General features: G+C 41.6%; 1 protein-coding gene across 1 annotated transcript; it reads right to left on the bottom strand.

The window, feature by feature from the left end:
- Positions 1-67: 67 nt before the first annotated feature.
- aox6 (aldehyde oxidase 6) lies at positions 68-21,926 on the bottom strand. Its single transcript, XM_036545193.1, has 35 exons — positions 21,873-21,926; positions 21,365-21,422; positions 20,477-20,573; positions 19,450-19,558; positions 19,159-19,285; positions 19,007-19,068; positions 17,353-17,430; positions 16,837-16,917; positions 16,314-16,458; positions 15,998-16,090; positions 15,004-15,155; positions 14,465-14,558; positions 13,977-14,086; positions 12,919-13,103; positions 12,612-12,774; positions 12,240-12,329; positions 11,637-11,806; positions 10,305-10,431; positions 9,756-9,878; positions 9,286-9,382; positions 8,533-8,657; positions 8,133-8,266; positions 7,554-7,641; positions 6,901-6,987; positions 6,163-6,354; positions 4,896-5,123; positions 4,247-4,342; positions 3,964-4,092; positions 3,770-3,844; positions 3,543-3,595; positions 3,178-3,292; positions 2,511-2,576; positions 1,940-2,128; positions 1,006-1,173; positions 68-583 (listed from the first exon to the last, which is right to left on the bottom strand). Exons 1-35 carry the CDS (start codon positions 21,924-21,926, stop codon positions 533-535), a joined length of 4,011 nt encoding a protein of 1,336 aa, XP_036401086.1. The 3' UTR covers positions 68-532.
- Positions 21,927-26,620: the final 4,694 nt, after the last annotated feature.

Raw genomic sequence — 26,620 nt, 5'->3', positions numbered from 1 at the left:
AAATCTGAATGTAAAAAAGTTGGAACTGAGTGTAATTGCTTATAAAATACAGTTTTAATTGCTGAGGGGGAAAATGTGTTTGAAATAATCCATTATACTTGATTCTCAACATTAGGGTCAGTAGCTTCCACATTCATTGAAAAACTTTATTGATTAGGCCTTCATATAGGTTATATATTCATAATAGTTATAACACAGACATCAGTTTTGTTTTGATTCTGATGATCAAACTACAGTACAATAGTATAGTTTATGTTCATGCTGTTTTTAGGAATACCAGATAAGACAGTCAAGCAACATTTAGGATGACAGTTTTACAGACTTTCCAGGTTTGTGTTTCAGTCTTCAATCAATTCATTGGGATCCTTCTGCAAAGTAAACAAACTTCTGTTCACCTAAAGACTACATCAATGCAGTGACTACAGATAAGCAAAATTTAAAATGAAAGGCAATTTATAGCAGTGATGTATGTTAAAATTCCAAAGCTGTTGACTGGCAGATTACTGCACTGTGACTGTAATTATGGACCTTGTCACACATTGATGGCCCATGGCTGGTAGGATCCTGGCTTACTTGCTGGTACCTGGAACAGCACAAACAAGCACAGATGGAATACATCTTAACAGTAAGAATTGCTACAACTTCTGTGTTTCGTTCCTCACCTATGACATCTGTTATATTTATCTGCAGATCCAACAGCATCAGTAATTATTGTGTACCTGCTTCATTCATCTATTTGTCCCTTTGATCTCCCTCATATATTGATCAGTTTTTTATTTCTCTTGCATTTTGTTTCAGAGCATTACTGTTTACCTCGTTATGCTCTAGGCTATATTATGTCATTTTTTGTGTTACTGCCCTGTTTTGTACACAAGAATAAATAAAAAATGGAAAGACACTAATAAGGGTATCCACCCAAGCAGCCACAGTCCCTGAAGAGTGCCTGTTACTGTTAGTGTTTACTTTTCTCTCAGTGCTCTGTGTCACCAGTACCACGGCACCTACCATCTGGGCAAAGGGGGTGGCGCAGGCCATGAAGGTCCTCTCTGGGGTCGCAGGACTGTGCAGGATGAAGGGCCCGCTCAGCCCTGCCTCTCTGCGTGCGGCTGCCACCGCGTCTTTGATAGCAAAGAACACGGAGCTCCCCAGGAATACCACGGGCTCCCCGATACCCTGCAGGGCATGACACAAGGTCCTGGTTACAACTTTTAGACTCTACAGAGACTGACTCAAGCTGTTGCAGTATTTATTGAGATGCTGCTGATAACTATTTGAAGAAACCTGGACAACAGAGACCTCATTGGTCTTAAGCTAAGAGGCAGTTGGGGAGCAGTAGGGTCTGGTCTGACTATCAGTTGAAGACAAGCAGGAACCATTCCTTGCACCGCTCTGTAGGCTAATAGCAGTGTTTTAAGGCATCACCCGTAGTAAGTGCGGATGAGACTGCTTTTCTATCCTTGTGGAAGCCTCTTGTCTTGAAGTGCTTCAATAATGTAAGAGTATGTACACTGCAAGTATAAAAGTATTGTACCAATGTTTCCCAAACGCAGTCAAACAGCATCCCATTATGCGGTGACCTAACTGGAAACGGTTACTGATTAATCAATCTGTTTGAATTGATCTCTGAAGTGGGAAAACACTGAGGTTATATATTAACATGACCTAGATTAGATAAGCAGAAAAAGACCATAAACTCATATGGGGAATTTGACAAGGAGCATGAGACAGAATCATGCACTACTGAGACGTGCAGGGGAAAAGTTGTGCATGGTCATTTGCTTCAAAACCACATGTCAGTGAACAGCTATCAAAGTTAATTCGATGACTTTATAACACTGGATTTAAAAGGACAGTAAAACGAAATCAAAAAGAGTAACTCTCTTTGAAGGCACATCCTAAAGCTCCATTGCAACAGTGAAGATGTGACACACGCACACACCTTGGAGGAGTAGATGGCGTGAGGGTTGCTGGACCCCTTCAACAAGTAGACGTTGAACGTGAGAGGAACGTCACACACAGCGGGGATCTTGTATTGGGCGGGGCCTCGGGTGTGCAGCACGCCCGAGGGGGAGAATTTCAGTTCCTCCAGGGTGTAGAGACCCATGCCCTGAGTGAATGCCCCCTCAATCTGACAGACACAGTGGCAACAACGTCACAAGGACATGCCACAAAAGCAACACCACCACATGCATAACATAACACAACAGCAACGTCAACACAATAATGAACCACAAGAACAATGACACAACAACAACAAAAAACAGCCAGAACACCAGAAGAGAACGATTAATAAATTTCTCAGGGTGATGTTGTCACGTCGTTCTTACACATTTACATATCACATTTACATATATTCTTTATTCGTGAGCTGAATAAAACATCTCTTCCTCCACACAGTGTTTATTCACATTGGACTCTTCTTCATCATTAATTAAGATTCACAACAGGTCTATAATGGAAGAATCTGTTAAAAAAGTACTTGAATGCAATTTGCTGAAATGCTTGCTTACCTGACCGATGTCAATGGAGGGGTTAATACTTCTCCCAATGTCCATCACAATGTCAGTCCTGACATTCTGGACATGAAGACAAATCAGGACACCAGGAAGAATAGACACATACCAAATAACTCAATTAATGTTCCGATTTCCAAGGCCACTTACTCATGTATATATGGTGTTATTAGAGTGTAACGAATTTTGTATTTTTATTAGCTGAGCTCAAACCTATATCCAGGATGGCTTAAACAGCATTTTGACTGTTTATACTGCTAGATACTCAATACTTTACTGAAGGAAGGAGGCAGGCTAAAGGGCACCCAGGCCTCTTTCCTGAGAAGCTGCCCCTGTTTTTTTGTCACATTCCCTTTTAACATAGATATGTAATTCATGCTTAAAATCAATTTTAAATGTCTGGATGTAGAAAGCATGCATAAGTAAATTACCCTCAGGAAATGTGTCGGGTTGGATACACCAAGCACAGACCAAGTAAAAGGTCTTACGTGACTGATTGCTTGAATCATCTGACAAAATTTTCCATTTTTCCATTTTTTTTTCTCAAAGAACCTTTCCAGGTGCCTTTTAAGTGATTTGATCAAACAACAGTGTTCCAAAAGGGATTTGAACCTGTGACCTCATACATTACAAGCCCAGTATTCTATTGATGACTACACACTACCCTGTAGTCTCCAGTCAGGAGGTCCACCTCCACCTCACTGCAGCAGGCCCCATAGGTGAAATAAGCATAGGGATGTCCCTCTTGCTTCTGCCAGTTCATGAACAGGTCATGACCTCTGTGGAGCAACACTGATTTCAGTCTGTATGCAAGGTCAAAAGTACACAAGTATGCAAATACTCAAAGTTTTTGGTTAAACTAGCTTCATGCAGTACATCGAGCAAGCTTTCTACAACACAGAGTCAGGATCCTTGCATTTTTGAAATGCATGAGGACTCTGCGTAAATAAGCATCTGGTGCAATCGTCTTTTGTTGACAAAATGAAAATGGAGCACTCATTTACACTTAAACGCCTTGACACAGACTACCTGTAGTATCCAGTTGCTGAGAGGCTGATCTTTTGGAAGAAGGCTGTTTTAACCTGTGGGACAACAGAAGACAGGCCACAGACAGGCACTCAGAACAGCGGCTAGCAGAGCTCATAAAGTATAGGTGTTCAATGCCTACATGCATTCTAAAGCGGTGCACACATTGGTATTTTGAATAACAGTGTGCCAAACTCCACCCAATGCTAGATTCAGCCTGGTTACCATACCCAGCTTTCCCAGGTGCCTTTGGGGTTTGCTCGGATGACAGGCTCCAGCCTGTGACGCAGGGTCTCACAGGCAAACTGCATGGCAACAAAACAGAGCACTAAACGACAGAGTGAAATCCGCACCAGTCCAGCCCACATGCTCCATTCCCACTTCAGGCCCTGCCCCCACAGGCACCTCTCCTCCCTGACAATACCTTGACTGCCATCCCGTTGGCGTCGGTGCCAAAGGAGGCTGCTGATGGGCAGGTGTTGGGTACAGTATTGGTGCTGGTCTCATTGATGTAGATCCGGGAGGTTGGGATCCGGAGTTCACGGGACGCCACCTGTCGCAAGGCAATGTGGGAAGGGGAGGCGGGACAATCTCTGTCACAATTTTGAATTCAAATCATGTTAAACTTCATAAGTTGACTTCCAAGGGGTAGATGGAGGCTGATAGTGCTGGATTAGAGTGGACAGATTAGAGCGAGCACACCGTACCTGCTGCATCTTGGTATGGATCCCTTGACCCATCTCAGCTCCTCCATGACTCACCAGCACAGAACCATCCGTGTAGATATGGACCAAAGCTGCAGCCTTCAGTACACATATGTGACATACAAAAACACACATGGTTGGGACTTCCTTTTCTGAACCTGTAAAATCTGCATTTTTTATTTTTGCAACATTTCTTATCACTGAAATTCCCAGACATCGCTTGTTGCATAAACAGTTTTTGATGGGCGAACCACTTTTATGGTTTACCTTTTTGCTCATTTATCTTTTTATTTCATGCACCTAAAGCACATTTTTATCTAGGTGCACAAAGATCAACATCTTCACATGATTTTCATATACAACCACACCTGCTTGATAACAGTCATGAATTTTGCTGAATACAGGCAGCAGTTCAGCATAGTGGTAAGAGGCAAGATTCATAACCGCAAGGTTGCTGGTTTGATTCCCCGCTAGGGCACTGCTGCTGTACCCTTGGGCAAGGTACTTAACCCAGAATTGCCTCAGTAAATATCCAGCTGTATAAATGAGTAATATGTCTAAAATTGTAACCTATTTAAATCGCTCTGGATAAGAGCCTCTGCTAAATGCCAATAATATAATGTAATGTCATGAATATCACTGGGAAATGCACCTGATTGAGGAAGCCCTCTGCGAAAGCGATGCCGTACTTGATGGGGATGATGGCTATGCCCCTCTTCTTCCACCGGTTGCACTGGTTGAACTGGGTGACAGCCTTGCGCCGGTGCTGGTAGGCAGATTTCTCCATGCACTCGCTCCAGCAGCGCAGCAGGTTCTCCGGGTCAAACTCCTGCTTGTAGTGGGTCAGCGACACCTGCTTGTACATGTTAATCTCACGGATCTGCAGCAGGTGAGAGAGAGAGAGAACAACAGGCTAACTCACAGACAGTTTGACCAACGGACACAGAGAAGAAATGAAAACACATTCAGTGTTGCTGCAGGCTCCAAATGGAGGAAGCAGCACTAGAATCCACAGTGTGCATGTGCGTTTGTCTGTCAGTCACTGTCTGTCAGTTAGAGTGCAACTCCAAAAGACTCAGGTTTTGTTTTTGTTACTCTTTCAACTGCAGGAGAGCCTCTCCATCTGCAGAATTGTGAATTGTGGTTTCAAATATTCATGCTAGACAACATTCCCCGTTTCCAGCTCTGAGCTCCTAGGCAACATTGTTTTTCTACCGAAAATGTGGTTGTTTTGTCCTGGGAATAAATCACCTTGGCATGCAAGATTTTATTACTGGCAGGGTCTAGTACTGTCATTTTGTACTCCTTGTTTCTACCTGCATGTATAAAAGTTATACACTAATATGTACTTTTTAAAAAAACACCTTGCAAACACTCCGCTGCAAAGTTAAAATGTTGTATCTTGCTTGAGTAAGGCAGATATCTGCTCCGCAGCCTTGACTGGTTTCTGGCCTGTCTGTGTCTAAGGCGCACACAGGCCATGCCTGGCCAGCAATAGATATGATTTCACCTGGCTCAAGTTTAAAAGAATGTGGGGAGAACTTATTCCCATTTGAACCCATTTTTACTTAACTGTTAACCACTGAATGTTTCAAAACACAATTATGTCTTTCCTGCCAGAATACTGCCTAGAAATGACATAAAAAGTGTGATATACTCTAATGAAAGGTAGAACTGCTCTGACTTCTCTATGTGAGCTGTTGGATGACTTTTCCCCTGAGAGCTTTCAGAATAAACATTCTGACTCTGCCTCATCACTGAAGTTTCTGGAAGGTGAGATTCCACAGCATTACTTGCTGATTTCTAAATTCTCAGGCATCTCTGGAATGGGTCCCTCGTGAATGGCGAGGGACTCCTGTAAATGACCTAAACATTAAATGAACATTGGCTGTTACTCCCAAATGCAGAGTGCCCCTCACCTCCTCAGCAGGGCGGCCCAGTGCCAAGGCGACGTCGTTGATCATGTTCTCTGTAACCAGCATGCTCTGGGGCACGCCAAAGCCACGGAAGGCCGTGTTGGATGGTAGGTTTGTCTTACAGGCTGCAGACCGACCGCGAAGGTTTGGAATGTTGTAAGCATTGTCCAGGTGGAGAAGAATCTTTTCAATCACCTGGTGGAGGACCGTAAAATAAATGAATACCAAGGTAAATGAATGCACACCTTCAAACAAACAAAAAAAACAAACACATATCATAGTAAAAGGTTTCTGCCATCATACAGTTTGTATGATATATATATATATATACATATATACTGTCAGAAGAGAATAAACTTGAATAAAAAGGAAAAACAACAGATTTACAGAAAAGGATACCTACTGTAGGCTGTCAAAATGATCTGTGGTTCTTACATTTCCCATTCAGCATGTTATTTAGGACATAATTCCAGACTGAAATTAACTGAGGCTTTATGAAAATGTCCACTGAAAATTTGACCCAGATAATGCATTTGGTTGGCCCATGCATTCAACGAGTTTATGACCCTTTTAAGGCTAATTTAGGTATGACTGGGACTTCCAAATAGTTTCTCTGGATTGTATTTGATCATCAATGCACCCAACATGCATTTTAACAACAAAGTGAAAAATACTTCTGTTCAAGCAGAGAAAGTACTGGAGTAATCCTAGAAGTGCTACTGTTCATAAAACTGCTCTTACCAAAATGGACTCATCACCGGTGTTCCCAGCATTTGCATAATATTGAATGTCCGCAGCTATTATGCTCCCGTCATTCATGAAGCCCACCTGAAAAAACCAAAAATACAGTTGCACTACTGAACATGTTCAACACAAACACATAACGTCTAGTAAAAGGACACCTAATTTAAGTCCTGCCAAACTGCAACCTTGCAAGTGTTTGGTTTGCTGTACCAAAATACTCATAAAACCAGTAACATCAAGGACTTCAATGAATGATGAATGCATTGCAAACACTGTTATAAAAAGACATTTAGGATGGCTCTATATGTAAATAACACTCAGGAAAAGTGTACCATACCATATCAAACAACTGGAAACTGAAGCCAGACAACCCCTCCCCTTATTGCATGATTGGCACATCCAACTAAACTCTGTCACTTATTCATGTTTTCTCATACAAGTTAAACTGTTCCAAGTTCTGCATCCAACTTGATATATGATATGATAAACAGAAAAAAAAAAACTGACCTTGATTTACCTGACTTTCATACTCATTGACAGAACTGTTTTAAGAGATGTTGGAGCATGTGATGCTCCAGTTCGTAACTGCTGCATCACATGCTATGATGCAATGTCTATGTGGCCTGGCTATGTCACAACTGAGGACCCACCTTGTACTTTCCTAGGACAGGATGCCGAGCCCCCGTTATCAGCATGTCCTCTCCCCTCTCCAATACGCAGCGCACTGACTTTCCTGTCCTATAGGGGGCAGTATTTGAGGACACAGTTATGGCTACCTTCCAGGCACAGGTTTAAAGAGGCACAGCACAGATTATGAGTCTTTTCATAGGAAAAATACATGCATTCATCAACCAATTATGGGGTATTTGGGGGGTGGATACGGGATATAAATGAGTAATATTGTCGGACTTTAAGCTCCTTTGTCCGAAAGACACAGCTGGTGCCAGGACTACGGTAGTCACCCCTTCAAACTGGTACAGCTTCTTATCCCAACAGTTGCAAGGTCTAAATGGGTCTTAGGGTTGCTATGGTGATAAAGCTGATCAGAATTCTGACAGCAAAAAAAACATTCTGTAGCTGTAATTAATTGTTAAAGTACAGTTATCTCAGGACAACTGTGAAGCCCTGAGAGGACAAACCGTCCCAAGATCTGCTCTCATCTATTTTGTCACAATTAAACATGGACATAAGTGTGTTTTCACTTCATGCCACAGCTGTTTCATACATACTTCCATGCTGCTACAGCAGTGATGGATGCCAAGATGGCAGCTTTTGTAACTTTGCCGCCAAACCCTCCGCCTAATCTCTTCACATGACAGGACACGCGGTTGGAGGGGATTCCCAGAGTTTCGGCAATCGATTCCTACAAGGAAAAAGGAACACTACAGTCACGATATAATGGCAAGGCATGGCTTTGAAATGTCTAAAGTGTCTGAAGTGTCTAAAGTCTTGGTTGAATTAACCCACAACACATTCGGTCTGACAGCACTTTAGAAAGAAACAAAAAAACTTTCTGGCGTTATGAGAAAGCCTTTAGGTTAAAATTTGGCAGTTGAGGAGTGATCTTCTGAGAATTTAGCAGTGGGGGAGTGATATTCTGAGAAGTTAACTCCTCTGCGGACTAATCACCTGGGCATAGGTGGGGTGTTGAGTAGCCAGATAAACCTTCATCTCTCTCTCCTCTCCAGATGGAACAACAAGCACGGTCTGTGTCTCCATGTAGAAATGCTCCTGCCCACCTAGCCGGATCTCCCCTGGGGAGCAAATCATACAGTGACATATCAAGCTATTAAAGAGCACCTAGGACCGTTCTTTGAGAACAGCAGCAACAAAAAAGTATTCCAACTCAAAATTATGCTACAGTAACTTGAAACATGCTTTACAGGAAAAGGCACTCTCTGAAAAGGAAGCCCAGGACAAGTGTGTACTAGGATAGACAAAGCAACAGCCAAGCCATTGACTCTTAAAAAGTTATGCGGCTCACGGAGTCAGAGGTCATCCCAGTTTCTTTGGGGTGAAGCTGCTGAGGTAATAGTGAACATTGGACAGGAAACATCATATGCACGGCCATTACCCACAATCCACTGCTTTTAATGTCGAATGCCAAACACAGTAGCTGCGGGCACAATTGTACTTGTGGGCACAATCGTAGTTTCACATAGTATAACTCGGTTTGGGTGAGGGTTGACTGTCCTCAGGATTACTGAAGCAGTAGTCAATGGTTATAACAATCTCATTCATAAATGCTTGACACAGCCAATTAAACACTTTTGGTACTTACATTACCTCAGATCTGCGTGTGTACCTCAGATGTGTCTTGTAATAGAAGTGTGTGAAATAAATATACATGCTATGTCTCAAACCACATTATTGTACACAAACCCTCATGTATGTGGTCAGCCTTCTCAAAGGCGTCTGTCACACAGCCACTCTCTATTTCCCTCCGAGGCTCAAAGTAAGACTTTTTCTCTATGGCTTCCTACAGACACAGAAAATAGAGAGAGAGAGAGAGAGAGAGAGAGAGAGAGAGAGAGAGAGAAAGAGAGAGATGGAAACATAACACATTAAACATAACACAGTAATCCAATAATTCCGATTCATATCCAAACACATATTTTCCTTTGGAGAAAATTCTGAACCTAGAGTCCAGTTAGACACCAGTTACATTTTGGAGTAATTCAGATAATGCACGTGACATAGCAGCAGGAGGCTGCAGTATCTGTATCTGGAAGAAATAATTTGTTGGTTGTGTGTTCAAATATATTGACCCTACAAACTAATGAACATACAGTATATTGAAACTGGCTAAATCCCTTGTCTCTGAAGCTGAGCTGAAGCTCTGCCCCACTGACCTCCACAGTAAAGACCCTGTCCGGCAAATCCTCATAGGTGATCTTGACTGCAGCTGCCCCTCTTTTGGCATGCTGCTTGGTGTCTGCGATGATCGCACACACCATCTGACCCACACACGTCACCTAAAGAGCACAGGGACAGGGAGACACCGGTCATTATTCAATTCTCAGGCAGGCTATGGCCCACAGGAAGCCAGCTCTGATAAACTACATCTACCAAAAGGCATCACGCAATGCTGCAGGGCACACTGCTCACCATGAAACATTTCATTACAGGTACTGTCATGTACCACCATTTCCCATAACTTCATTTTCATAATAAAGAGAAAGATGCAGACAGCATGAACGTGTCAACATCCATCTCACATGCCTGCAGATGAGCCTCTGGAAAAAAGCAATGGGTTAGCTTTTCTTGGCAGGAGTGATTAAACAGCGAGGTTGAGCTGCAGATTATAAAACTGCCAGGAGGTCAGGGAGGACGGAGAGATTTTTGGGCTGGAAAGAGTAGACTAAGCAATGCCAAGACTCAGGTCACATGGTCAGACTAACTTCTTTCACAGCCAGCAGCTCCTCGTCGATGCCGGAGAAAGTGCGGAACTTCTTGCCCGGGATATCTTTGGCAGTAACAATGTCGACCACCCCCGGCAGTTTCAGAGCTTCACTGGCATCTATGTTTCTGTCAGGGGGAGAAAAACGAAGGTCCCACTGTTTGAATTTTGCTCATTGTCCAGTTTTAACGAACTGATCAATGAATCATTGTTTTTCCCCTAAGTGGTTAATGTGATGGGTCAAATGCTGAGCTTTACAGAGTGCAGGGTGAGTGACAAGGTATTTCCTGACTGATGGCAGCTCCTTCAGGCTGATTCTTATTCCTATGTACTGCAGCTGGGGGTAAAGTGAGCAATTTCCCTAGTGATACACTACCACACAGAAGCCAGAAGGATGGGGTGAGAGCCGCGTAATAATTGTGATCATGTGAATTGGACAGCGTACCAATTGGCATTGTCTGGGCATGAAATAGGACATTTATCTGGCCGGCGGTCACTGTAAATGGGTAAATTGGCAGGGAATGCAGCACTAACAGGACACAATTCCAGTTTTGAGAGACCGGATTTGTATGAATAAGCCCAAAAGATAATAAACATAATAAGGAAATATCAATAATACTAGTGGAAGATTTCTACGTGAGTTTTCAATATTCATGAACACACTTATAGCTAGATACTGTAATATCTTACCAGAAAAGACTGTATGAATAAGATAATAAGCACTGGCTAACAAAACCGGATGAGCTACAAGAAAAGGGGAGGAAGCCACTATCTTTCCATGTGTTGTTTTTTTTTTTTTTTTTTTTTTACCATAACAATCAGTGGCTGTAGTCCAGTTTGGCCTTTCTGTTTCTGTTACAACACCTATATCTATATCATTAAGCTCCACGTTATTCATCTGCTTGGCAGATACCCTTTGAGCTAGATTGTTACTGTAGTGAATAAGGTTAAACTCTATGCTCAGGAAGTAAGTGAAGGAAAATATTTTTTCTTCAGGGACACAACAGCAATGACATTTGACCTAAAACAGCACAACTTGGAACATTAAACCCAAAAAAAAATGTCCAGTCAAAACATGAATATTCATCTGGTGACAGGCTTGAAAAATAATTTCATACTGCACTGACTCTATTTATAGAAAAAGAGTGAGGGTCATACTGAAACCGGGGGTGTTAATACTGAAATAATGAACATTTATCAGGAACTTCAACAAGTAATAGTCTTGGCACAGATGAATAATCAAATGTAACTTCTGAGGTCCTACAATGAAGGGATGTCTAACAGAGAGAGACAGACATGTAACTAGAGCTGATATAGAATCTCGGGCACTAACAGGATCTTTGCATGAGCCCTTGTGCTCGTCACTATTGCCAAGAAGTGCTCCCCCTGGGATTTTGGGATGTCGTCACAGTACACTGCCTCCCCTGTGGCCTGGCTGATGGCAGATCGGTGCATGATTGGCCGTCCCACCGGATCCTGACTATGCTGACCCTGGGCCACCTCCTGAAAAGCAAACATAGGGTACTGTCACATACTTGATTTGTCCTGCTAAAATCCACAACCTCAGACAGAGATGGCTGCCTCTATGTTGTCTACAGTCCAAGATGGAGTATTATTTCCCACAAAAAAGAGGACACTACTCTTACTGCTAACTACTTGTGGTTGTACACTGTGATTGTAGGGTTCTTCTTCCTTGCATCTTTCTCTTCTCAGTGTTTAGACCCAATCCCTCCAAAAGCATTATTGGTATGTTGCTCGCTGACAGTGCCCTTAGCTACCTTGAAAATGTATTTTCACCATTAACGCTCCTTGACAGGTCAACACAATAAATATAATGGAACCTGGTTCCATCTTTACAGTGGAACTGGACAGAATGCGTGAGCCAACCTGGTTCCAGCTCTACAGTGGAAAAGAGGTATTGAAGGCTTTATCAGACCTGGAACTCCTGGAGACTGGACTGTAGCTGTCTGGGGAGGGGCCGCATAGCACTTGACACTTCTCCAGGTATGTCCTCCAGAAAAACATTCTAGAAAAGGGAATGTGTAATACAGCAACTTTTTTTTTACCTATGGGATGCACAGTGAATGATTTTATGTTCTTCTCACCTCATCTTCTCACCCCTCATTTCTTTCCCTCAGTTTAAAAGTTGACAACAGAGAACAGTAAATCCAAACGTATTTTGATGCTCTTCACTAATACAGTGATATAAATGTTGAATGGCCCCAATACCACCCCTGCTAAAAGAAACATCTGAAAATAAAAATTAGAAATTCTCTCTCTCTCACACACAAACAACACACACACACACCATCTCTCGAAGCTTCTTCTGCATCTCCAGGTTGAACTTGAAAAGGAAGCTGAGCGTCAGGGCCCTGCGGAACTCCACCTTCCCACCAGGGGCAGAGGGGGGAAGGGGAATCTCTTCCAGGAGGATCCTATAGGCATGGTTCAGGGTCTCCTCGTTCCAGAGCCTGCAAAACAAAAGAGAGTGAAATGCTGCTATGTGTATGAGATTGCTTAACAATAGGTAGTTATGGGTAATATTAGTGTGTAAATAGTGTCACCATCATTCTAAAACAATTTCAATCTTTTGATATGCAACTTTCTGTTAGTACCGTCCAATCAGCTCCTGACAGGTTTTGGTGGCCCCGACAGTGCATGGCCCCAGACCGCCAAAGTAGATACTCAGGTCTTCCACCTTGCTGGTGCCCACAATGAACTTGGCCCGAATGCCTGAGGTCACAGTGGCCAGTGCATTCTCCTTGCGGGGGGCCTGACGAAAGGCTCTCACAAACTCCCCCTTAAAGACAGCAAGCAGCTTACAATGAGTTCTGAGCCAAGGACCAAAACTATCAGACTCCATCCTTAAAATTCACACAATATGTATCATATCACCCGGACAAATGCATTTACACTCATCATAGTCTGTCATGTCTTAATTGGGCCCTTTTACATTGATTGTGTAATTTGTTTCAATGCACTCTCTACCTCTTGACTTGTCCTCAAATTGACCGTGAAATCAGTCTACCCACACAGTGTGCACAGATGTGTACAGATGTGCAGATGTAACACCAGGCTAGATTTCATTACCTTCATGAGGTTTAGATAAATTACATCAACATTTCAGCCTCAATGCTGCCAAAAATGTTTCTCTCCTTCTACCAGAGATGGGCAACCCTGGCCCAGCACTGTCAAAGACGGTTGCAGTTTTTCATCCATACAAACTCTTAATGACTTGATTGGATCAGTGATCGTGTTAAATTAATGCAGGTGATTCAGTCTGAATGGTAAATTGTTAACTGACCTGAGCATATGGTCATCTGCATTAACATTGCAGAGTAACTAATAAAATTATGTGGTTAAGAGCTCGGATGGAAAAAAAAACCAGAAACATCTCCGGCACTCCAGGACCACAGTTGCCAATGCCTGCCTTAGACTGTACGCTTAAATTAAACCCCCATCCAGCTTGTCTTACACTGAATTAGATCAACTCAGCTGTGGCAGGGAGACAAAACATCCAGTGTCTTTCTCTCTTTGGCTGCACACAAACAATAGCAAAGCACTTCCCTGACTTCTGCCCCTGTGTTTTGCTAGACTTCCTCATTGCAACAAGGAAGCTTGAAATTATTTTCAGTGATGAACACGTTGTGATTTTTTTAGAATCATATCTTACTCGTTTGGAAAAGGGAATGAAAACAGACAGGACAATCTCCTCCGGCTTTAGAGCTGTTTTGCCGAATCCAACAAAGAAATCTTTATTCACAGGAATCTCCTTCCTTCCTCCTGTTAGAGAGACAATGCATATTAGCTTTTGGAGCAAGCATTAAAAATGTTGCAAATGACAGAATGTTAAAAATAATCTTGAATCTATGGACACATGTTGAAAATAAATCCCCTAAAACCCCAAGTGTTTTGTTTTGGAAACGTCACTGGCTTGGCATGCACTTGTTTCCAAAATGTCTCCCCTGGGGTGCATTCCACCACATTCCAGCCACAATGTGAAGACTAAAGTAAAGTGATAACTTTGCTGACCATTCAAGCTGTTTCTGCTGTGGATGAATGCTCTCTTATTTGCCAGCTGAAAAGAGATTTGACGGAGCTTTACAGAAACTTGAACACCAGATATATGGAACACACACCCAAAGGTGCGAAGTCACTCACCCTCTGACACAACACTGAGGGTGCAGTGTCCAGCGGCGAGGACAGGGTTCAGGTCCGAGTTCGGATAGGCACTGACAATGTTGCCTCCAAGAGACTAACAAATGTTCAAGCAGCCATGTGCATACAAACACATGCACACATGCACGTGAACATACACGCATGCACATGCGTGTGTATGCGTGCACACACACACACACACACACAACACAGACACACAGAGTAAGTCTTCTGATGTAATTTCTCTTTCATACACAAAAAGCTCACGAATAGCTTATTTCCAGCCTACACACAGTAAACATACACCGTGTTTATGGGAAATTCTGTGCACTTCAGAGTTTCTCAACATCCAGTTAATATTGCATCTTCAGTTTCACTTGACATTTCCAACATCTCAGAAATATAGCAAACTCAGAATGCTCCCCTAAAAACAGAGCAGACTACAAAACAGAGCACCTTCTCTCAGAAATGGAGCAGACACTCCTAGAAACACAGCAAACTCTCAGCAATACAGCAGACTCTCAGAAACAGAGCAGACTTACGGCCACGTTACGAATCTGCTGTCCCCCCAAGTTCCCCAGCTGCTGGAGCAGGGCTCTGAACACTTCCGTCTCCTCCAGAGGGAGCTGCTGGACCAGCTCCTCCAACAGAACCTTCACTGCAGACAGACTGCAACCTGCTCCAATACACACTCCTGTGCAACAGACAACCAGACTCTCACATATCCTGTACACACGGCTACAGAACTCACATGTTTTACTTCATTATTTCTAATCAACTGGTCTCACAGAGTTTTGTTTTCTCTGTTATTGATTCCAGTAGTACATATCTGCCCAAGACACCTGTTGCATATATCAGTCTGAATTACACCAGTGTAAATCACACATTCCATTTTCTGTGGTGTGAAGTGACGTGATATATATGTAATCCTAAATCAAAGGGTGTGTTCCTTAATTCTGACTGCCGCAGTGGATACCAATTCAATGGTCTTTGATATAACTCAACTGAGGACCTGACCCTCCAAGGTCAGGGTGGCTGCTGTCACTACAGTTTAAGGGTCCTGTTAAAGAGTCACATAAATTAGAGCCATACATGTTTATTACCCATTTTTTAGACATGGGTTATCTTGTGTACTAAAATGGCTATTCTGAATTCTAATTAAAGACTATTTAGAGTCAAACATGCTACATCCCACAGCTGCTACCTTGCTCTCAAATGATTTCAGATGAGATCCCAGAGCATCATTCATTCCAACCCAAAAAGCTGCCTTTCAGTCATTCCTAAATAGTTATGGCCACTCTTATAACTGCTCATGACTATTCAGAGACCAGCAGCCCTGTACGGTATTTTGGTTACTCTGGTACTGGCTCACCAGAGAACAACAGTCAACAGGGCAGTGACAGAGATCTAAATATAGAGAGTTCAGTGTCTTGATTACTACTAATACAATGTCTCCAGCATTGATGTGCTGTTAACTGATTGGAGATCAGTGGAAACCAGTCTGGGACAAAGCAACAGAGGAAAAGGAGTTCTTACCCCGTGATGTTTGGGTAACCTCAGAGAGCTCTCTGACTCTGATGGGGGATATGATAACAGGGTGGAGGATGCCTTTGAATTTGATGTCCGGTCCTTGCAAATGGCAACACAAAAATACACAGTTAAAAAGGGATTTAAAGGAATGAAGAGGTCAATTTTTCTATTGACCTCAAATATTAATTTAGAAGACATTTTCAAATTGCTTGTTCAAAACTAACAGACTATGGGAAAGATAAATTATTATGTCGCCTTTGAAAAACTCTTTCTTCAAACAAGAACAGAAAGGGGGAATCTGTGACATTCACCATGTCCTTACCAATGTTAGTGTTTCCCATAACTAAAGGGGCGCTGGGATGTTTGGCCTTGAGTTGGACCAGTTCCTCCAGGGTCACAGGCGACACCCATGTGATCCTCTCTCCACGGAAAGTCTGAGTCCTTCGTTCCTGGGTCTCTGCCATTATCTAGCAGGGATAGGAGGAGTGGTTAGATCTCACGCTGGCACGCGGGATTTAACTCAATAAAGAGATCCAGCACAAAACATTTCTGTCCAGCTCCTGAGAACACTGTCAACCTTATCAGCAATAGATGGTTTGCAATTTTTTTTGGCCTTCATAACTCAACTCTAAAGATGACTGAAGAGTTTCAGTCAGTCACTCCCCAACTCACTGACTGAGTTAGTGGCTTACTACAGTAGCACCAGCACCTTAGTGTTACCAGTAGGTGGTGAAAGCGCACTGTGAAGGGCATCCACCAAAGTAGTCACAGCCCCAGCGACTTCTGCCTGCTCTTGTTGGTTTAATATGTCACTCAGAGAAAGAAAACAAGGAAATAAATCTCACAATGAGCTCTGGAGGAAAGATCAACTCTTGAGTGGAGTCCAGAGGTAAGAGGTCCTCCCTGTCAAACAGCTCTGCATGTCCCTGGAAAAGAACCAGAGAGGCTGAAATATTAATATTATTATTTATTATTATTATTAATATATTAATATCTCACTACAAAATTCATACATTCATGTTAAAATGCCAATTGGTCTCTTCACCTTTCACATCAGAATGAACATGTGCTGCATGTCATGCACACTTCACCCCATTAAAAGGACAGCTGTCAAAAGAAGTGTGTAAAGCAGCCTGAATGAGGCAGATCTGACACACATGGCTGGTAGGCAAGACTGACATTTCAGCTGCTAGGATCATTAAGAATATAACTGCCTAACAAAAAAAAAAGAGAACAGACATGGGAAGCTTAACACTGTTATGCTACATTGAAGGTCTCCAAGTCAGTAACGACGGCAATTCTATGGACAATCATCAAAGCAAGAGATGAGAACAGATAAAAAAAAGTTCATCTTAACTCACATTTTCTTCAACTTCCTCGGTCTTGTCCCCATTTAGACAACATAGCCCATTACCATTGCTTTGGCAACAGTCAGAGGCCTGAGAGGGAAATGAAAATTGTCCAATGAACCATTCTTTACTTGTTTTGTCAAAACAGATTTTGAATGACCAACTGTTAAAAATGAAAGGTAATATTGTTTATGCTGCAATATATGGTTATATCAAAGCCAACTGCATCAATGTTTATGAACAACTATGAATTCATTAAAGGTCACTTGAAATATGCGTTCCTGGGTCTCATTCCGCCAGGAATTTGAGCGTACGGTCTAGAAGCCCAGTGCTGAGACCTAAATGCTATGGTAGTTTATTTTGCTGTTAACTTTTACTACGTTAACTAATTGGGTCAAGAACTTAATGCTACATATTCTGGAAAAAAGTCAGTAAGTATATTACATTATTGTCATTTAGTAGACTTTCTTACCCAGAGCAGTGACATAGGTTACAGTTTTACATATTATCCATTATACCGCTGGATATTTACTGAGTCAGTTTTGGGGTAAATACCTTCCTTCCTACAATGGCAGTGCCCTAAAGGGGAATTGAGCCAGCAACCTTTTGGTAACAAGCCCTACTCATTACCACTGCTCCACACTGCCACCTTAAATAAATTCCACACAAGACATTCCGCACAGACCCTGTTACTGGCACTTAAGAGCCTCATCAATGCTTGGTACAGTCAAACAAACACAATAACTGAGATTTATTATCTCACAGAACAACCAAAAGGGCCTTTCTAAGAAATTAATTTCTGTTAGGGTACCACAGGAGCAGTCTTGTCTTAAAGATCTACCAAGACAACATATAGGTGTAAGGTAACAATATGGATATTTGATAAATATTAACTCTATACTGTAAAGTATTACTTCAAGTAGCCTACTGCTTGGAACAACTTTATTATCTTTAATCTATTTATGAGCTCAACTATTATCTAACCAGTCTGGCTCACGCAAGGAATGAAATGACAGCCTTTGTTCCACTGCAGAAATGTTGCTCTCACTGCACTTTCACCAAACATCTAATCGTATTATAAATATGTATTCAGGCCAACGTGAATTTGCTTATACTAAGGCTGTCAAACCGTATAACATGAGGTAATCTCATTTGAGGGCTTTTTGTTTGTCTGATAATTACAATTTCACTCAACACAACCTCAATGTATAGCTGATGTACATGTGACTACACACTCACCTCAGGCCTTTCTGAAGATAAGAGGAAAAACAAGAGATTTATAGTTGCATGTTTTGCAACTCATTCTCCAACTGCCTGGACAGCTTGGTTTTCTTTTTACTTAATTTGGCTGCGTCTCTTCCATAGTATTACACTTGCTAACTTCATTATCTCATGTTTACTCCAGGTAAGTGCTCCTTTTTTCAATTACTTGCAGTTACACTTCTTGTACAACACTTCTTCTACAACAAGCCCTAGTACAAAAATGTGCATAATCCAGACAATCATAATGGTTATGACCATGAATTCTTTATTATTATTATTCATATCCACACTAATTATATAAATAATGGAATATGGATGTATGTATGAGAAAGAAGTGACAACCTAATTTTAACATTAATTTAATATTACTCCTACAGGGCATCATATTTAATGGTACTCTTACCCCACAGAATGTTTTGCAGCCATCGATAATGGGGCGATACCCAGTGCATCGACACAGATTACCTGAACAAATAAGACAGATAAAATAAGGTTATGATGTGACCTTGGAGGGGCATCTGCTGGAAGCGTGCATGGGCCTATGGTGGGGTGTACCTGCGAGAGCTTCAGTGATATCCTCTAGGGTTGGATGGGGGCGGTTTCTGAGCAGGGTGTACATGGACATTACCATCCCCGGGGTGCAGAACCCACATTGAGACCCGTGTGCTTTTGCTATGCGTTCCTGCAACAGCAGGGAAGTAACAAAACATGAACAAAAAAAGGGTGAAAACAGTGCCACTCCCGGTCACAACCAGGAACTGCACCTGAAACAACAATGTGAAAACACTTCCTAGATATGGCTGGGTATGAGCCCATGTCACACCAGTGTTGCCATCTAATGCCAACCTGGACGGGGTGGATCCGGGTCCGGGTGTTACCGATGCCTTCCACGGTGGTCACCGCTGCCTCATGGAGCTGGCATACCGGGAGCAGGCATGCATTGGCAGAAAAATGGCTGTGAAGTGAAGGAAACTGAACAGGCTTATCCAGTCCAGTCTAGTCCATTCCAGCCAAATTCCACATCAGTGAAACTCAGTCCATTTTAGAGCAGCCCACATAAGTCCAGCTCAGCATTACTTTGATGTCACTGCTACATCAAAAGCAGAATTAGCATCACAACTCCTCTGGATAATGGGAGCCATTCTCTGAAACATTATCTGTAGCTTACCACAGAGGTTTAACTTATCATGCCATTCAGTATGAAGGGGGGTGTTCAGGTTAATGCACCAAACCCATGGCAAGTAAAAGTAGCATACAAGCCTGATCTATAAACGGAATTTATGAGAATGTCTGATGAAACACTTTTCTTAGGCTTTCACTCCATAACCCACCCCACTCCCCAGTGTTTTTAAGATGATAGTTTTCAGTAAGGCACGGTATACCTTGGTTTGGTATTTTAGGGAATGACAGGTAGATATGTGATGTCAGCACAGCCACCTCAAACATCAATAACAGTGACACACCTACTGGTCAAAGTAAATGCAGGAAAATGGGTCAAAAGCATATTCACATCTTTAATGTCTAACAATTTAATGTGCAACAACCACCACAGTGCAGTGCTGATACTGTGTAAGGTCAATGAGCAGTAGTGGAGATCTATTTTGACCTCTCCTCCAGTTCTGTGGCTTTGGTATTCAGACTTATTGCTAGAGTAATGATTTACATGTCTGAGGAAATAAGGGAAAAGTTTAACCCATAATGGAATGATTGCTTATCAAGATTACAAACCAAACACGTTGCTGTGATGTAAGAAAATGTATCTAGAACAGCTTGATGAGTTAATTATTTTTCCTTCAAAGATGGAGAATATTATGCTTTGATCTAACACATGTCCTGACACATCACCCCACAGATGCTGGTGATTAAAGGATACATGATGTTTTTGGTCCAAGGCTGGTACCGGGACACCATCACAGTGCAGGCCCCACAACCTCCTCCTCCACATCCATACTTGGTCCCGGTCAGCCTAACTGGTGCGAAGGAGGGTCAAGGACACCTTAAACTGGAACATTCCTATTGCAGTATTTATTTTCTTAGCTGTAATCTGGTGAACTTTTATACACAGACCAGTTAATCATGTTTGAAATATACCAAAGCAATTCCACTCTGAGACATCCTGCAGTACCTGCTAAAAGCACAGTGCTTTCTGCAGACCGTTCTGCTTGCTGCAAACTCTGGGAGAGTCTTCCAGAAGCTAGACCATGGCACAATTTAACACTCTTTTGCTGCCATGCAAAGATACATGTCACACAGCAAACTTAAGACTCTTCTCAGGAAAAAAAAGAAACACCCACTGTAAACCACTTGAAGATTTCACATTAAGAAGGAGCAGAGCTGATAAATTAGGTTTACATTTCAGTGATTGTTTTCAGACAGTATTGGACAAAGTATGTGGGGCTCTATAAAACTTCTTCTAGTGCCACTCATGGTAATTTTCAGACCATCCTAAATTATGACTATATCCGCTGTGCCCCCAGAGTGTATATCAGTCTCAAGGTCTACTGCCCAGTCAGCTCAGATGAATTTCACATTTAGAGGTCGATTGCAATGTGCTCCATGACACTGCACCACCTGATAAAACATGCAATTCTTCGACAGCAGAACTCCATACGTGAATACCTACTCAGAGGCCATCAATACCTACAGTATGGCACTCCCCGTAATAACTGTAGAAGGCACCTCGTGTGCTCAAGATTGTATTAGTATGACAGTAGAGCATGCATTCCCTGAAGTGAAATTTATCCCAAACAAATGAGGATACGTTTTTCCCTGAGGTAAGACAGCAGCATAGTTTCTGGATCCGCATTCTCCTCCACAATCTGACATAGAGACAAAGCAGAGTGAAAAAATCACTATAAAGTCAGAGGACAAACAAAAAAAAAAATTATTCGTGTCTGATTTATATGGAACGCTAAGCGCTAACAGCAAATATTCTGTCACTGAACACAATTCCATTCGTATGGATGTTAATTATCAGATCCTACATTTTTACAGGAAATAAAACGACGAATACAATCAATTCCAAATCAGTCATGAAAACAATGGCGACATGAAGCAATCGAAAATACCGAGAACATGTTGCATAACGGTTCAGAAGTGTTTTATTTATTTATTTAGTGGCTGATTTATTTATTTTGTAGACATAGCAAGCTACACCACCTCCTTCCAAACCGTTTGAGTCTCAACCACTTGATTACTGCACACACTCGTGGTTACTAATTGCAATAAGTTTGTTTCAGTAAAAGTACAGTTTAGGAGAAAATACTTACTTTTTTCCCGTTAACGTAAAACACCAGACGTTCAGGTTCTGCCTTCCCAGCCATCTTCTCGTCTGTTTCGCTGCAAAGCTCTCTCCTCCCCCTGGTATTTGCCGTCCAGCACGCCCCGTTCACTTACGGTCCTGTTATCCTTGATTTGCCAAGACAGCCACCGCTCTTTATGCGCATGTTTAAAAAATGTTACGGTAGTCACACTGTCAGAGGAATGAAAGTTCACCGCACGCTCTCTGTTGTGTTTTACGATACTGTTTCCTTGTCGTAGAAGTCCTGTGTTCGCTTCTTCTTAGAATGGTGTAACGATATCTCTAATGAATCTTCTTGATTGCTAACAACTGACATTTGCCCCTGAATTTTGATTCCCAGTTAAAGCTTTTGATTAAATGATATGGAAGTAGTCTAATTTATTAATGTATTTAGATACCTATGGAGGGGTAGTGCAGACCTATGGATAAATAAACAAATAACAGTAATAGTACGATAACAATACTGTAAATGACAGTAAAAATAAAAACATCAGTAAACTATAGTCCCGAATACAAAAGATGTGCTGGTTTCTGAAATTCAGAGGATGGAAAAACAAAATGTAAATCAGAGTGGCTATTTTTTTTATTTTTTATTATTGTATTCATACATTTGGCAGAGCTGGAATCTGAACAGTTTCCTTTTGGAAAAATCCTTTTTTGTTTCTTTACAGACGTAATTAAATAAATGGCTGTGCATGCATTCTCATGTAGTAAGACCTGTAATCTATCATTATTGAATCAGCAGCAGACTAGAGTTGGATTCTCACAAGTGTTCTGTGTGAATATCATTCAGATTATTTTCCAACAGATAAAGTAAGGCTTAAAGATTTTAAAACTTTTTTTTTGTCACATTCAACTGACTGGCAGGTACACAGGAGTATAATATACATAATTTAAAACCACCAACAGACTACCAACCTGCTGGGCCTCTGTGCCTTCATTAGGGATACAATCTGATCTGCTTACTCAAGCATAATGTTTACTGTTCTGTTCCATTGTTGGGAACAGACTGTCATTCCTGTAGTTCTGTGGCATGACGTATTATTTTTGTGTGAACTGCAGAATACTAGTCTCAAGGAATGTGATAAGGTGGATGGTCAAGGTTGGGAAAGTTCATTGTAAAGTTCACAGTACTATTCAGATAATGGGGAAATTTAGGCCCACCTAGAAGGACATTGAGAAAGCCATGTTTCATTTTAGCTTCAGGGCTTTCCAGGGCATGGTTTTCCTTTCCTGTATAAGACAATATTGTGATCTTCTCCGTTGAGAGCTTATGTGATATGAATGTGGTTCTCCTGAGCCTTTGTAAAAATCTATCTATCTGTCTGTCTGTCTGAAGGGTCTGGCGGTTCTCTCAGAGCACAGGAATTCTGGGATTTTATTCAATGGTCCAGAAACCTAAATCCAATCAAAGACAGAAGCAAGAATTATTCAACCGATAATTCTGTTCCAACAGGACACCTTGTTCGTCAAATAAAAAAGCTTTGTCACAATTTAATGAACAGTGATACCAATATCCCATCACAGACCATGAGAAAATATTGAGAAATTTTCTGGAAGTCTAAAAAAAAGTCTAAAATTTGTGACTAAGGATAAAAACTCACAAAAGTTCTACTATGTGACCTTAAAAACCCTTAGAGCAGTTTTTGAATTGTTACATTCAGGATGACTAGAGTTTTTAAAGGGAGACTGAGCGCCCTCTTGTGGTTGGGGCCTTTTGGTTTTACCTGCTGCTAGCAAGGCACAATTCAATCAATTGTGCACTTTTAGCCAATCTCAAAACATAAACGCAATATGGACCTTATTCACCACAAAGGAATTTATTCACGTGGTAACCACAAAACAGTGCAGTGAATGATGCTCCACCTCAGGTGCAAGAATAAAATGAAATAAACATTAATCCTGCCACGTCAAACAGATGTGGTCACATCAACTAAAACTGGGACTAATCAATAGCACCAGCAAGAGTGGACAACATGAGCAGACCAGCAACAGCTCCAGGCAAGGTTTTGAAGACGTAGCTTGAGCAAATCACCAGCCTGACCATATCGAATTGGTTTCCTTTGGACTTCAGCACAATCCTTTCCTAGAAAGGCAACATATTTTGTAGGTACTGCTGGAGACATCAAGCGAGCATGAAATATTGCTGGTTAGTCAGCATTCTCGCTAGTAAAGTAGACAGCTTGGTAGTGTGGTAGAAGTTAGCTACAGGCTAATGATAGTGCTGGCAATAGCAGGCACTACAGCACAGTAAGACATGGGAAAATATTAACAGACTAGGGAGGACTGCTCAGACAAGGGGCTTGGCTCAAACAAACAGATAATCCTCTCCCACTCCCAGAGTCATGTGGCAATGATTATTTTCATCATCATCATCATCATCATCATCATCATCATCATCACAAGTAATTGTAGTATTAGCATTTGTATTAATGTCAACAACCTTTTTTCCTTTAAAATGTATGTGTGATGTCATACATCAAATTCCTTTTCTTTTATTCAGTTATAGATTTATATATTTATTTGACCTTGCTACACACATGAACAGTTGCTTTCTGTTTAACATTAATATCATTGATTGTATTTTCAATATTGTGCAGCAGAATTACGTTTCCAACAGTATGAAACTTATACCCAAATCTGTAAATATCATTAAATTGTATTTGAAAACTTCAAATTGAAAAATTTCCTTTAATGATTAACGATAAAGACTCCCCATTACAAAAGTTTCATTAGAGTAACTCCAAATCAAAATAAGATATTCAATATTAATTGATTTAACTCTTTAGCAATGGCTTATGTCACATTACTTTGTTCTACTCCAACATATGTGTGCGAATGGGGGGGGGGGGGTAATTTCTATGTTTCTGTTCCTAGGAAACACTATGACATATGACTTAGCCCTTAAGGTAAACAGTATTACAGAATTACATTAAACAGATGTTTCTGAAAAATAAATAAATAAAGAAAATGCAATTAAAATTAGCGCCAGGGGGTGGCAGTGCAATTCAACAGTACTCCTGTTTTAAGTAAACGGTAAAAAAATACCCTTGTTTGTTAAGCCTGAAGGTGTGAGGTGAACACTTGAGTGCACTGATAAGCAGATGTGTAGGCTGGTGTGTCACAGTACCTCAAGTAAATTAGGCATGATCTCACGAGAGGTTAAAAATAGCTGTTTTTTGTTTAGAAACTGCCAGTATGAACAAGCTTGTCCATGTCCATCCACATCCACTTATGTAGTTGAACTTAAAAAACAGTGGTTGCGTGCATGGCTGAAAGGAAGTGCTAGGGGTAGGTGTCACGAGTTTTATGCTAGGGGTATACAAGATATGAACGATTGTTTCTCTGTACGATTAAGAAAAGATGCTAATTTTTTAAAATTAAAGCTATAACCTGTTCCCTTAACACTATCAGTAAACAGCAAACACAAGAACGATCTAAGGTCTACCTGCTACACTTGTCTCAGGAATTAATAGCTGAGACCTGGCTAAATGAGCATGTGTGAGCAATTGTAGCACTTGCCAAAACACAAGAGACCTTTGAGTGGAGAGAACTGTCTTATCTGCAATGGCCGGCAGGAGAGAAAGAGGGAGAGAGGGTGCCAGAAAGAGGCTGGGTGTAAGGGAGAGAGAGAACATGAAGAAGAAATATAGATACAGAAGACATGTCAGCAAACAAGGAGTAGTGAAAACAGGCAGAGAAAAAGGGTTGTAGTGACATACTTCGGACATACTTCGCATAAATAAATACATTCGTGGGGGGGGGGGGGGGGGGGGATGGGGGGTAGGATGGCAGTTGAATGAACTTTCATTGCACCTGAAATGTACCCATAATTCCTCTCTCTCACTTGTACTCATGCCATTACCGCAGAAGCTGAGTAGGTAATTAATGACGAATCCCCGAAGGGGATGTCCCTAGGTACAGAACACACAGGGTTGACTCCTCTCCACAGTGTGATGGTGTAGCAAGTGAGACTGCATGGGGGAGACAGGGGTATTGTAGGGGATCCAAGAGGTGCAAGTGTGAAGGGGAAACTTTGAGCTTTACATGTGTCTTTAAATCCAAAACAAAAGTGTACAATACAACTCTATCTCTCTCACTTCCTTATACACACTCTTCCTCTTAACCAGACCTCCTCAGGAATGCTCAAGTCAGAACAAGTTTGCAGTCGTTGCCGTGGTAACCGTGGAGGGGAGCAAAAGGCAGAGGTGTTGTCAGGTTTGTTGCTGCCTATGAAAAACAAAACGAGTGAGGGAAAAGGCACACTGATCTCGACAAAGCGCAGCACCCTCTCTCCTTCAATAACTTTGTTTACCTGGGCTTAGTTGCTGATGTTCTAGTTACCAGGTTTCAGTCCACTGTGTAGGATGAGATGTTTATTTTCTCCTCTGCAAAGCCAAACAGGAAGCCTATGTTGGGAAAAAGTAACAGGGTTAAAATGTGCAGATGTCCACATCATTTTATTTTTCTGCTATTGTAGATATCATAGAATACATGGCAAACATCCGGATTAAACTTCTCTTAAGCCTATAGAAGACATTGAGTGTGCAATAAACAGAAGATACAGACAGTCTTCATAGACACTAACAAAGCCGTTTTTACAGGTACAGCACCCCACACCATGCCATTTGCGTACAAACTGTAACAGCGAATACGTATGTTGCATCTGAGACAATGTCACATTGCTCTTCCCTGACGCATTTCACTCCCACGTTT

Source organism: Megalops cyprinoides, chromosome 14 (genome assembly GCF_013368585.1).
Source record: "Megalops cyprinoides isolate fMegCyp1 chromosome 14, fMegCyp1.pri, whole genome shotgun sequence".
NCBI lineage: Eukaryota > Metazoa > Chordata > Actinopteri > Elopiformes > Megalopidae > Megalops > Megalops cyprinoides.
The sequence above is the reverse complement of the archived record's forward strand: the minus strand, read 5'-3'. Positions and strand labels throughout refer to the sequence as shown.

What these genes read in the sequence shown, in the direction of transcription:
- aox6 (XM_036545193.1), bottom strand. Translation starts at nt 21,926, where the DNA reads ATGGCTGGGAAGGCAGAACCTGAACGTCTGGTGTTTTACGTTAACGGG. An exon ending in ACAGGGTCTTTACTGTGGAG is followed by an intron (nt 9,383 to 9,755) that starts GTCAGTGGGGCA and finishes CTGTGTCTGTAG; the next exon opens with GAAGCCATAGAGAAAAAGTC. An exon ending in CCTCCATTGACATCGGTCAG is followed by an intron (nt 2,129 to 2,510) that starts GTAAGCAAGCAT and finishes TGTGTCTGTCAG; the next exon opens with ATTGAGGGGGCATTCACTCA.